This window comes from Strongylocentrotus purpuratus, unplaced genomic scaffold (genome assembly GCF_000002235.5).
Source record: "Strongylocentrotus purpuratus isolate Spur 01 unplaced genomic scaffold, Spur_5.0 spur5_scaffold_19, whole genome shotgun sequence".
NCBI lineage: Eukaryota > Metazoa > Echinodermata > Echinoidea > Camarodonta > Strongylocentrotidae > Strongylocentrotus > Strongylocentrotus purpuratus.
In genome coordinates this window covers 24876400-24890527 of record NW_022145604.1, presented here as the reverse complement: position 1 = coordinate 24890527, position 14128 = coordinate 24876400, and the positions used below count along the sequence as shown (strand labels likewise).

General features: G+C 37.4%; 1 protein-coding gene across 1 annotated transcript; it reads right to left on the bottom strand.

The window, feature by feature from the left end:
- Positions 1 to 445: 445 nt before the first annotated feature.
- Positions 446 to 9560, bottom strand: LOC115926146. Its single transcript, XM_030990661.1, has 3 exons — positions 7493 to 9560; positions 6307 to 6408; positions 446 to 5329 (listed from the first exon to the last, which is right to left on the bottom strand). The coding sequence occupies exons 1-3, from the start codon at positions 9315 to 9317 to the stop codon at positions 5034 to 5036; spliced, it is 2223 nt and encodes a 740-aa protein (XP_030846521.1). The 5' UTR covers positions 9318 to 9560; the 3' UTR covers positions 446 to 5033.
- Positions 9561 to 14128: the final 4568 nt, after the last annotated feature.

Genomic DNA, 14128 nt, shown 5'->3' with positions numbered 1-14128 from the left:
TTGTAGTGACGTCAACTAGTTTGCGTTCCAAGCGTATCAACCTGTCCATGCCTATTCAATCACCTTATCTTAACGATCATGAAGCACGCACGAAAAGCATGTGATGTCACTACAGACATTTTGGTAAAATACAGAGTAATGTACAATGTAGTGTAGGTATACCTATAATACAAAACATGATTTATTTTTAGAATGAATTTGATATAAAACAGCTTTTGCCCAAATAATATTTCTTCAATGATAAACCTGACAGGTGATGTCACTACAGAAGTTGTGATGAAACAAAGGGTATTCATTACTTAAAGCATACACATTTTTTTCCACATAACAGGAAAAGATTAACAATTGATTGCATTGCATGAGAACATGTCTTGTCAAGACATTTAACTCACTCTTTACAAAAAACAAAAACAAACACAAACATCAGAAATTCATAACAACAAACTGAACCAAGGGTAAATTTGTAATATGTCACATTTTCATATATGAACAAAACACTCTTGCATGCACTATCCATTTCAGAACTCTATATAGATTGTGTACATGTATGTAAAACTATAAAACTGTTCAAAACAACACTGGATGAAAAATTGAATACACTCAATGGTATATGCAAGATTGGAGTTGACCAACTCTGTAGCTTGTCACTACAGACGTTTTGGTAAAATACAGAGTAATGTACAATGTAGTGTAGGTATACCTATAATACAAAACATGATTTATTTTTAGAATGAATTTGATATAAAACAGCTTTTGCCCAAATAATATTTCTTCAATGATAAACCTGACCTTCTGTTTCAACTCCTTTTCTGAAATACCAGCCATTCCACAAATTTTGGTCAACCAGCATTTAACTGCAATGATACTGAACAATCAACTTTTTTAACATGTACACTATGAACGGTGAATTGTAAACTGTATATACCTGATCTAACTATTATAATATGATATACTGTTTAATACAGGCTAGTGGTTACATTTTAATACACAACTAACAAATGTATTACAACATTGCTCATACTAGCTACATCAAATAACAAAATGTTATACATATAATTTGAGAGTGCTCTGGTAAGAATATTTTCATGAGGTGAAAGATTAGTTGCACCATACCAGGAGCTGGCGGAACGGCCAATCTTCCACTAAAATGAAAATATTCTATCCGATGAATAAAACATTTATCATTTGTTGTATAACTCATCTACAGATTCCCATCTAAAATATTTTATAAATCATCAGGAAGACAAGATTCAATTCAATAAAAACTATTTTTTTAATGTTCCTTTAGAAGCAGAACCCACACTTATAATTGGCGGTGGTCATCACGCTTGGAATTCAAACCCAGAAAAAGTGTTCTTTGCAGGTGATGTCACTACAGAAGTTGTGATGAAACAAAGGGTATTCATTACTTAAAGCATACACATTTTTTTCCACATAACAGGAAAAGATTAACAATTGATTGCATTGATTGCATTGCATGAGAACATGTCTTGTTAAGACATTTAACTCACTCTTTACAAAAAACAAAAACAAACACAAACATCAGAAATTCATAACAACAAACTGAACCAAGGGTAAATTTGTAATATGTCACATTTTCATATATGAACAAAACACTCTTGCATGCACTATCCATTTCAGAACTTTATATAGATTGTGTACATGTATGTAAAACTATAAAACTGTTCAAAACAACACTGGATGAAAAATTGAATACACTCAATGGTATATGCAAGATTGGAGGTGACCAACTCTGTAGCTTATCAAAGCTGACCCATAAGTCGCTGTTTGACCAACAAATTACCTCATACAGTGGCAACTCGTTCTTGCAAACCCTTTTCTTAACACAAAGTTCCAAATAATACAAAGAGGAATTCAATTTCCAAGGTGTTCTTGTAAATTTCATTCTATCCTGATAACACAAACCTAAATCCAAACCCCCACCAACTTTGTGTAAATGAGTTGCTACTCTACACAGTACAGGAACGAAGATGCTTCTGATCCCAGCCAAATGAGGAGATATCAAACTTGAATGGGCATAGTACCTTAACAAGTTTGATCAGATCACAGATTGGAGAAATGCAATGGAGCATCTCATGTTTGCAAAGGGACTTTGGGGCTAACTCTTATTATCTCCCCAGCTGGGTCAACACAAGTGAGCATCATATGTCCCCGTTTAAGCTGAAAACCTTTATACATGGGCTATTCAATTCCTAGGACGACCAGCCGGGAGGTAATAATCAAGGTTGGCCTGCAAAGTCCCCATTTGATCTACACAACTTTTAACATCTTAAAACATGTAATTACCTACAACTTAAGGATGCACCCAGCAACGTCAAAGTTTGCCATACCCTTAAATGATTTTTTTTTTATTGCTATCTTCAAACTCTGTTCCATCATGTCAGTAAATTCTGTGATGCTAATATAAACATTGAACCATCAAAAACTGTTTTGTGGACCCTTTTCAGGTTTAAAATCTAACAAAACTACAGATGAAACCTTTTTTAACGCAAAATGACAGTGTCCGTTTATGCGATGCATGCTACGTGTCCCGTCACATTGCAACACGATGTGCAATATCCGCGCAATCTATCTACGTGACACAACGCCCATGGAAACAGCAAGCAATGTAAACAGATGGTGAGACCATGTGGACGTTTACTCTCAAATCCATATAAATTCAATTGGAAAAAATGTCTAATGTACCATCGGATGCAGCATATTGTCGGCAACCGTATACCAAAGTCAGGATCGAGACACAGGATCTTGGGGTTTTCAAGATGAGATTGAAAATGCAACTGAAAATCCATGTTTCTGCATAAAATCATAATTTCAGCCATTTCATTTTTAATAGTTTATATGAGTTTTGAACCCTCAGGACTCAAAAATAAAACATTTCTGATTTAAGATTTCATACAGAATACATTGTACCTACTAAAATCTAGTAACGTTTTTTTGTAATTAGGCCCTAGAACTTTTTTTATAGCCCACAACTCATAAGTTCAAACTTGGTTATTATATTTTTGGTACATTGTGAGTTATATTTTGGACACTAGGAAAATAATTTTTTGTTGCAAGGATATTTTATTTATGGTGGTCGAAAAAAATGGGTAAAAAAAATGATAAATTGTTGTCCAAATTGTATGTGTTCAATGGATTTAACAGGTCATTTTCAGCCAGAAAATGTATACCTTTATACACTTCCCATCAATAGTTTTTGAGTTACATACGAGATGAACTATACTGCATAAAGCATGTTGCTGAGTGCATCCTTAAATAAACAATGTTCTTGGCTCAGAAGCTGATCATAGTTTGTCGCAGAAATATACCCCACTTACCCTGCAAATCTTTATACAAACTGTTACACATTGGTCAATGCTCCCTGATAATTGACTGCAACTGGAAAATTATCGAAGCTGGCAAGCTTTGAGTCCACATTTGATCTGTAAAACTTTATTCACAATTTGGCCTTGACTAACTGGGGATCTGATCATAGATGGTACAAAGTCCCATTTGATCTGCAGACATAACTTAATAGAAACACATTGAACACATGATTATGCTTTAATGGTTATCTGGCCCTACCCAATAGCTGAGTGCGAGGACCTGATTAAATTTCACAAAAGGGGCAAATGGTCTACTTTTTGATGATTTTTTTGAAAAAAAGGGTCCAAACTTAGATGAAATTGGACAAGAGTGGTGAGATATTTATAAAGTCTAATAAAGGCCAAAGGTCCATGGTAATTGACCAACAGTCAAAACCCAACTGCTAACCAAGTTGTCTCATAAATCAAAATTAGACATGTTACTTTTTACACAATTTTCAATTTCATGGGACTTCACCTGGCCTTGACTAATTGAGGATCAAAGGTGGTAGCTATGTCCCATTTGATCTGCAATGTACTTAAAAATCTAAATTTTGCAAGTAGCGGGCCTTTGACGAGTCAAGTTAGCCATAAGTCCCCATTTGACGTGCAAACTTTAGTTTACACAATGTGGATGCTTCCTCATCAGCTGGAACTAGCCAACTGAGGACCTCGATCATCACAGTTGGCTCTTAAATCCAAACATTATACATAGCGGTCCTTTGACGAGTCATCATGGCCCTGATCAACTGGTGAGCCAAGTAAAGTTGACCAAAAGTGCCCATTTGACCTACAAACTTAACTTTCACACAATGTACACATGCGGATGCTTCCTGGTAATCGGACCCAAGCCAACTGAGGACCTGATCAAAATTGCCCATAAGTCACTAGTTGATTGCAAAACATTACATACTGGCCTATTTAACTGGGGAGCCAAGCAAAGTTGGCCTAAAGTCCCTATTTGACCTGCAAACTTTATTTTACATAGTGTACACATGTGGATGCTTCCTTGTCATGGTCTAAGCCAACTGAGGACCTGATCACAGTTGGCTCTTAATTCCCAGTTGATATGGAAAACATTATACATCTAGTCCTATCACGAGTCCTATCAACCATGAACCTAATCTAGGGGAAGTGAGCAAAGTTGGAGTTTGACCTGTAAACCTTTATGCACATTGTTACACATGTGATGCTCACTGACGTTGACCATCTGGTGATATGGGAGCTGATAAAATTGACCTGTAAGTCATCATTTAAACTGCAAAACGTTAACCTGGCAAACTGGGGCTTATCAAACAACTTTAGCACAAAAGTTCCCATTTGCCTTACAATCTTCTATACAGTATACATACTGTTAGACACAAGTCTACTCCCTGGCCCTGACCAACTGGGCAGGTAATTAAGTTTTTCCTATTAAGTTCCCATTTGACTTGCAGAACCATACACTGCTTTACACACAGTATGCTTCCTGGCCATGGAGTTAACTGTTAACCTATATAAAGGTGCACCTCTTCCAAAGCACAGCCCTTCATCAAGGAAACCAGTAAGTGGGTTATATGAATAAGAAGCAACCACATTTTACGCATGTCAGTACCTGAAAAGATTTCATCCAAAATTGCGGAGTGTGATGAACATGATTAATTTCACTCATAACAGGTTGAAAATTCACTAAAAATCCAGTGGATTTGTCTTTCTAATTTGGTTTCTAATGAAATCTTTGACTGTTGTCCACCTTTTAGTACGACCCTTCAGGTCTGCATCCATCTTGCAGTACTTCATTATTTTTTCTTTACCGGGCAGTTGGCGTGAGCGTAGTTCTTCTTTAAAGTGTCTGTGTATTGCTTGTTTTTCTTCAGCTGTCCAAGATTGTCTGATACTCCTTTTCTTTCTGCTGGCACCACGGTCACTTTCCTTGTTTGCAACTTGGTCACTCTTCTTTCTGCTTTGCTGCGGCATGCTCATACCTTTAATAGTGAATTAGACAAATAAGTAGGGAAACACAATTAATGTTTCAGGTTCAATGACAGATTTTAAAAAACTTAACCAAATGCAGAAGATGGTAGCTGAGAGAAGAGTGGAATGGTTATATTTTGATTTTTTTTTTAAAGTTACAATTTACATTACTTTTAGCTAGTTCTTCATTTAAAGCTGTCTGCATTAGGAGTGCCATTTAGCCAGAATTCAAACTAAGCGAATGCTAAAATTCAAATAGTGACACAAGGATAATCACCTGTTGAGGGCATCTGGAATAATCAAAGTAAGGATAAACTAGATGGAACTTCGACTGCGCGCATTCGAAAATGATGCCTCCGTCATAGAGCAAGTTTACAAACCAAAACAGAAGAAATTTTTCAAATTCGAATTTCATTGTAATCCATTAACAGGTTCTCAGAATATCGTGATTACAAGCAATTTCTCATATACATATATGACCCTTTGATCTTTGACCTCATGACCCTAAAATCTACTCAGTTCATTGGCTCTGCAAGATGTCCTGAATTAAATAGTAATCCATCTGTCAGTTCTAATGATAAAGCTGTTTTTGCATACATAATGAGCCCATGACATTTGACCTTTGACCTCATGACCCATAAATCTACTCAGTTCATTGGCTCTGCAAGATACATACATGACCTAAGTTTGGCAGGAATCCATCAATCGGTTCTTGAGATAACGCGATCACGAGCTGTTTTTCATACATAATGAGCCCTGTGACCTTTGACCTTTGACCTTGTGACCCCAAAATCTTATCAGTCCATCGGCTCTGCAAGATACATACATGACCAAAGTTTGGCAGGAATCCATCAATCGGTTCTTCAGATAACGCGATCACGAGAACGGGACGGACGGACGGACGGACGGACAACCCGAAAACATAATGCCTCCGGCTACTTCGTAACGGAGGCCTAACAAAGGATATAACAAAGTAATTCATTCACACCTTCATTTTCTTTGTCTGACATCTCATCCATCAAAACAGCATCATCGGGCCTGTTCACTTCGTTGTCAGGATCATCATCAACATCTGGATCTATGTTGCATTCTGAAAAACAAAAAACAAACACAGATTTAACAAGAGCAGGTGAAAAATAACATACATGTACATTATAATCTTTGCAAGGGTAAGTTCATAGCAGACAGCTGTGGATAGTCATCCCTGTTTTGCTTTTCATGTAAACAGCACAGCTGGTACCACAACTACTCTTCAATACAAAGTGTATTTAGAGAGACAATTCTGCAAGTGTCATCATTTTTTTAAAACACATGAGTATCCAAAATATATCAAAATATGCAAATTAGCTCATTAAATGTCATGATTATGCAAATAATGCAATGAAAAGCATCACACAACATCTTGGCACCTCAGTCTGTCACCCTACCAGGTTTCAAATGAATCAGGTATAGCGTTTAGCCTGCAGAGCATTTTTTTTAAGGTTAACCTAAATTGCATTGCAAATAAGCTAATTGAAATTCATGAATATGCAAATAATACAGCTCAAAGCAACACATGATATTGTGGCACCTCACTCTATCACCCTACCAAGTTAGAAGTAAATCGGGCATAGCGTTTAACCTGCGGATCATCCTACCAAGTTTTGGAGTAAATCAAGCATAGCGTTTAGCCTGCGGAGCATTTTTAGAAGGGTTAACCGAAAACGTTAACCGAATCGGTTAATGGAAAGACGGACATAGATAATTTGGATTAGTATGTGCCACCATGAACGTTCAGTAAGGCGACACAAAAATCAAATCACATATTCAAGTATTTGAAATGTTGGCAGCTTCCCATATATTGTATCTCGGATCAATTCTTATTAAAACTGGAGGTACTAATGAAGACATCCCAGTTTGCTTACCAAAAGCATGGAACTTCACAAACTGAAGGATATAGCAAGCATACAAAACTAAGGAAATTATACAATATAAAAACTGTGTTGTATGAGAGTGAAATGAATGATTGAGATGTAACATAAAAGTTTTCTGGCCTAATGTAATCTCAAACTAGAAACCGTTATGATCTCACTAACCAATCAGATATCACTTTAGATAAAAGTAGAAGGAAATGAAAATGGTATGGCATATTCTCAGCCATTCTATCTAGCACAAAACATAAAAAATAGTCATACCTTCATCTGCATCTACACGAACATCATCCAACGTCTTTCCTGCCATTGCCTTTAGGTCTCCCTTCTCCATGCTGAAGAGTACTTTAGAAATCTTTGCTACTTGCAGTGACGCATCTGGCAGGCGGTAGTAGGCTCTGTGGGTTCTTATGTCATGGCCCATGAAGGTGGCTAAAATGTCCACTTCATTATCCTTCAAATTCATGATCTGAGAGCTGATAGCAATGTGCTTCCTGAGTTTTGTCAATCTAAGCTGATCTGGATACTTTGCTCCACACTTTTGGGCATGATTTCGCACTGTATCAGTTGCTCTCAAGTGGCCTCTTCCATCGGGGTTTGCAAACAAGTAGGGATTTCCATCATTGACTACTTGTGACCTTTTCTCCATCAACAAGTCAATGCTGCCTTTCATGTCATCTGTTAGCAAAACGGGTACAGTGTTATTGCATTTCCCATTAATCTCCACCCTCCATACCACATTGCACAACGCCTTTTCCCATTTGGTTAGGCCTTCACCAAATATTCCACCTTCTCCTTTTGTGATACACTTGTAATCACTGAGGGGCATCTTTGAAACTTCTCCCGGACGCTTCCTGTTGAAAACACACACCTGGGTCAGGGTAACCTCAGCCAACTGTTTCCATCTGTCAAGGGTCTCATCACTACTGCAGCTGTTCAGCTTCTGTTTTCCCTCTTTTGTTTCTTTTCTCACATAATTGGACAGTGCAACAACATCTGTTGTCAAAGGAAGCAGCCTTGATGTATTTCTCTTGTTTACTTTTAATGTACGCAGTGCATGTGTGCTTACTTCTGCTTCCCACTTGAGAGTATATGATTTGATGAACTGTTTGCATTTCTTTTCCAAACCAGCATCTGCTTGCAACAGAGCATTTCCCATAAGGACTTTGGCAGCCGTCACCAGTGTATATCCGACTTTCAGTGCCAGGCTAGGTGTTGTGTACAAATGTGTATCCTCATTAAATCCTGCAGCCTTCCTAGTTGCAGCTATGACCTCATTAAATTTGGTAGGACAAATCAAATCTACTAATGAAGCCGATGGGTGATCATTCAATTTTCTGTACTCACGAACCAGTCGTGCAAGTTCACGCAATTTTTGCCGTATATATGAATACTGGTCTTTGTCATGCCCATGCTTCAATGTCAGCCTCTCTGCTACTTGCTGCATTAATCTATCTGATTTCACAACTCTCAATATTTCATCATCGACTCCCATTGATAATATCATGTGCACCTTTGGGCTTACTCCTGATGGGCCTGGAAGCATCATTCTACCAGTTTGAACATGTAAGGTTCTTTTTTTCTTCTTGGGTGGTTCACAGGTCTCATCCTCATCCTCAACATCTGGTCGCAATTTACATCTATGAACATGCCTGTACAAATCATCCTTGGAATAGAAAGCATAACAATGACTACATGGCAAATATTCTTCTGGATCCACATCATATTTCGGTCTGTATGCAACAATCAAGGTACCTTTATTTTCTTGAAGGACTTTGACATTGTGACGATAGTTTCCGTAATTTCTCATTTTAGCTAGCAAGTTTGCCTTTTCTTTCATGTCTTTAGTTGCAATCCATTGCTGAACCTCAGTCTCGTTGACATGTTGTGGTGTAAGCAGATGCCTCGGCAGTTTCTTTTGTGGTTGACTACAAAATTTACAGTACTGAGGTTTGTCCCACTTTCTACAGTTGTTGTTTGAAGTGGTCATCACATTAATACTGCAACTGGAGCTTGAGACTTTTGCACTTTGAACACTTGCAGAGGCATGGGCAGGTGAGGTATTAGGTACTGAATGGTCAACAGGCATGGCTTCACTCTCCTTATTATCACTGACAGAAACTGCCACAGAGTTACTTTGACGTCCACGTACAAACCGAAATGGAATGAAATCAGCCTCATCACTGCTACTACCTTCTGGATCAGATTCGGCTTCATAATCACTATCGGAATCATCTCCAGATGGTTCAGATGCGACAGGAGTGTCGTCATCTCCAGATGGTTCAGATGCGACAGGAGTGTCGTCATCTCCAGATGGTTCAGATGCGACAGGAGTGTCGTCATCTCCAGATGGTTCAGATGCGACAGGAGTGTTGTCATCTCCAGATGGTTCAGATGCGACAGGAGTGACGTCATCTCCAGATGGTTCAGATGCGACAGGAGTGTCGCCATCTCCAGATGGTTCAGATGCGATAGGAGTGTCGTCATCTCCAGATGGTTCAGATGCGACAGGAGTGTCGTCATCTCCAGATGGTTCAGATGCGACAGGAGTGTCGTCATCTCCAGATGGTTCAGATGCGACAGGAGTGTCGTCATCTCCAGATGGTTCAGATGCGACAGGAGTGTCGTCATCTCCAGATGGTTCAGATGCGACAGGAGTGTTGTCATCTCCAGATGGTTCAGATGCGACAGGAGTGTTGTCATCTCCAGATGGTTCAGATGCGACAGGAGTGTCGTCATCTCCAGATGGTTCAGATGCGACAGGAGTGTCGTCATCTCCAGATGGTTCAGATGCGACAGGAGTGTTGTCATCTCCAGATGGTTCAGATGCGACAGGAGTGTTGTCATCTCCAGATGGTTCAGATGCGACAGGAGTGTCGTCATCACCGGTCCAGTGAACATTTGAGCCAGATGGTGCAGCATCCAGAACTCCCACCTGAAATTATCGGAAACGGAAACAATTCATGAGTTTAGAAATTAAGAATTAGCCATAATATGCAAAAGTTTTGCATGCATTTCAATTTCGCGAGCAAGACAATTCACAATTTTTTTAAAATGCATTTTCGAACATCAATTGGTAATATTAACAAATCGCTAAATTTGAATGCCACTACAATGGCCAATTGCCACTATCCATGGTGTGTAATTCCAAACTCAATCAAAGACATAAAACTTTGATTCTGTAGTAAGATGAGATTCATTTTTAAACAAGTCAACGCAAAGCGTAGCATCCCTCGCAGGGTACAAATGGCCTATATACGTCAGAACAAGTTACCTCCATTGGACTATATTATTATATTTCTAGGCAAGGATTTTCACATATATAATTACCGGTAGGTGTTTTTGCATATTTAATGAGCTATGACCTTTCACCTTTGACCTACATACTCAGAAATCGAAATTAGGCTGTACATGTATTTTGATACCATGTACCTTCATATCAAATTTCATTAAAATCCGTCAAACATTACTCAAGTTATCGAATGGAAACCAGATTTGCATATTTAATGAGCTATGACCTTTGACCTACATACTCCGAAATCGAACTTAGACTTTGTTTTAATACCATGAACCTTCATATCAAATTTCATTAAAATTCGTCAAACATTACTCAAGTTATCGAATGGAAACCAGATTTGCATATTTAATGAGCTATGACCTTTGACCTAGGTACATACTCCGAAATCGAACTTAGCCTGTATTTTGATATCATGTACCTTCATATCAAATTCCATTAAAATTTGTCAAACATTACTGAAGTTATCGATCGGAAACCAAATTTGTTACGAACGGACGCACGCACGGACGGACGCACGCATGGAAGGAAGGACGGACGGCAGCGTTACTATATCCCCTCCGACTTCGTCGGCGAGGGGATAATAAAAGTTTTATTTTTTTTTAAACCAAAAAGTGCGACAAAAGGCAGATTTTGGCACTTTTGGTCACAATAAAAAAAAAAAAACTTACATAAAAATATCAAGATGAAGAATCTACAAACTAACGGTAGGTAAGAATGACCACAATTTTGACCAAGTTGTGGTAATTCTGACCAATAAATTGCGTAGCTTTCCTGTTAACTATTGAGCAGCACTTTTGGTCAAATTTGAGGTCAGATATGGAACTTATGACTTCTTTCCTTTCCCCAAAAATTGTACTTTCATGATCTTTGCATAATGTTTTGCACACTTTGAACGTTGGCACCCCCCTTTAACATATTTAAACTGATTTTTTGTCGTACAGTGGAATCTCTTTTACACAAAATCGAGCTAAAACATGACATTTATTTTTAACTGTCAAGGTACCTTTATTTACCACTAATCTATGAGACAGGGCATCTAAAGATCTTAAATTGATTTTTAAATTATCAAAATGAGCAGAAATAGAATTTACTTGAGCCCGGGGTCAATTAACGTACTCTCCTATCCCACCTTGGCCTCGCAAGTCGTTTTTGGCTTGCACCTTCTCATTTTTTAACCGATTTTTTAAAGAATCCAAGAAATATAATTCAGCATCATACAAAGGTAGGACATGTAAACATGATACAGCTGAACCTCGGAGCGGAACCTCTTTAACACAAAATCAGTAGGACCACAATATTTTGTTTGTGTTATAAGGATTTTGTGTTATCCACTTAAAATTGCATACAAAATACATGGTTCGGCCAGATATTTACTTTGTGCTATCAGGGTTTTTGTGTCAACAGATTTTGTTTTTATAAAAAGGTTTCACAATTCACATTGTACATCGCATTTTCCCCTTTTTCATGACATTTGGGCTTTGATCACATATCTTGCAGGGAGGGTCAGGTGAAAAGTTTATAGATTATTTTTGGCTAATTACGTTGCAAATTCAATAACCAGAACGTCAATGATGTAGCGCTCATCCGCATCTCGCAACAACAAATATCATAAATTTTATGTGGTACACTTTTGAACTGGTCAAAAAATAAAAATTTGATGCCCTGGAAGGGTTTGTGATTTTTAAATTATTTTTGGAATAAATTTGGCAAACCAAATCAAAATCGGTCAAGAAATGAGGGAGAAGAAGCAATTTTTGTTATTTTTGGAATAAATTTGCATAAATTACCATAAATATTAATGGAGAACAATTTCAAAATTCTGTGTAGAAGTTTAGTGTACCAAAGTTAGCTCTACGATATAAAGCAAACCAAATCAAAATCGGTCGAAATATGAAGGAGAAGCAATTTTTGTTATTTTTGGAATAAATTTGCATAAATTACCATAATTAATTAATGGAGAACAATTTCAAAATTCTGTGTATAATTTTAGTGTTCCAAATTTAGCTCTACCAAATAAGGCAAACCAAATCAAAATCGGTCAAGAAATGAGGGAGAAGCAATTTTTGTTATTTTTGGAATAAATTTGCATAAATTACCATAATTAATTAATGGAGAACAATTTCAAAATTCTGTGTAGAAATTTAGTGTACCAAAGTTAGCTCTACCAGATAAAGCAAACCAAATCAAAATCGGTCGAGAAATGAAGGAGAAGAAGCATTTTTTGTGATTTCGAATCAATTTGCATAAATTAGCATAGATAATGAATTTGACGATTCTGTGTCGAATTTTTAAATTCCCGTCCTAGCCCTATCATATGAAACAATCAGAATCAAAATCGGTTGAAAAATAACGAAGAAGAAGCATTTTGAAAACTGTAGACGGACGGACGAACGGACGACGGACGCCACGCCATGGCATAAGCTCATCGGGCCCTTTGGGCCGGATGAGCTAAAACAAGACTTTTAGAGTTATATAGACAATTAGAATTTTGACAATTCTATAGCGACAGAACATCACCATGTTTGAGTTTCTCTTGGACCCGAGAGAAAACACGCTGTAGGATATGGAGCAATGTAATGCACACACTAATGCATAACTGACATTTTGGAAATGAGGTTTTCTTGGGCATATCTACTACATGTATGTCATTAAGAGGTGGTCCAACTCAGGGAATATCCTTAAACATGACATTAATAATAACACTGCCCAATTATTATAAGGACCATTCTAATTAATGGTATAAACCTGTCGCTACGTACAGATGAAGATGAATTAGATGAAGGATAGCCTATGTGTCTAAGTATAAGATACAAATTAGAAAGAAATGGTACATACCGGTACCTGTCGCCATGGCATATCCAGCATCCCATAGTCGTACCTGATTTCTTCTCCAATTTTGATATTGGATAAAGTATACAAGCAGAGATGTATCATTCCTGAGAGAGAGAACTTCTTCATAATGGAGTTGGGTCTTTTGTGGCAGTCGTTGATATATCGAGCAAGGCAGGAGTTAGGGCATGTGGCGTCGATCCTTTTGACCAAAACATAAGGAAAGAAAGTAAATTTTGATAGATTTTCTTAAAATTATTTAAAGGGGTATTCACAGATTCTAACATGCTCTTATTTAGAACATTAATCAGCAGGTAAACACAATGAAACCTTGTTTAATACCAGTTGATTTCGATTTACATGTAGCATTTGTGAGTTAAGTAAACCCAAACTGTGTAAAAACACTGGACCACAGGTTATTATGTTTTACTACTCTTGAATACAAGAAAAACTCATACAAAGTGTTGTTCTGTCAACAAAAAAACAACAAAAATTTTACAAGTCGACCTTAGTATTTCTTGTTATTCAATGTTGTAGTGCACATTACAAAAGGTGTCATTGCTGGTCAATTTGGTCACGCTATCTTGGTTTTGAACCACTGACCGATCGCAACACAAAACCTAGATGGTATACCATAATTCAAACAGTTGCTTGACCCGAAACTTGAACCATTAATTAACCAATGGTTAGTTATATGCACTATGCAAGTGAATTTGTGATGTTCTTCATAATCAATAACAAATTGTGAGGATGTAGAATTCCATTTCACTGGT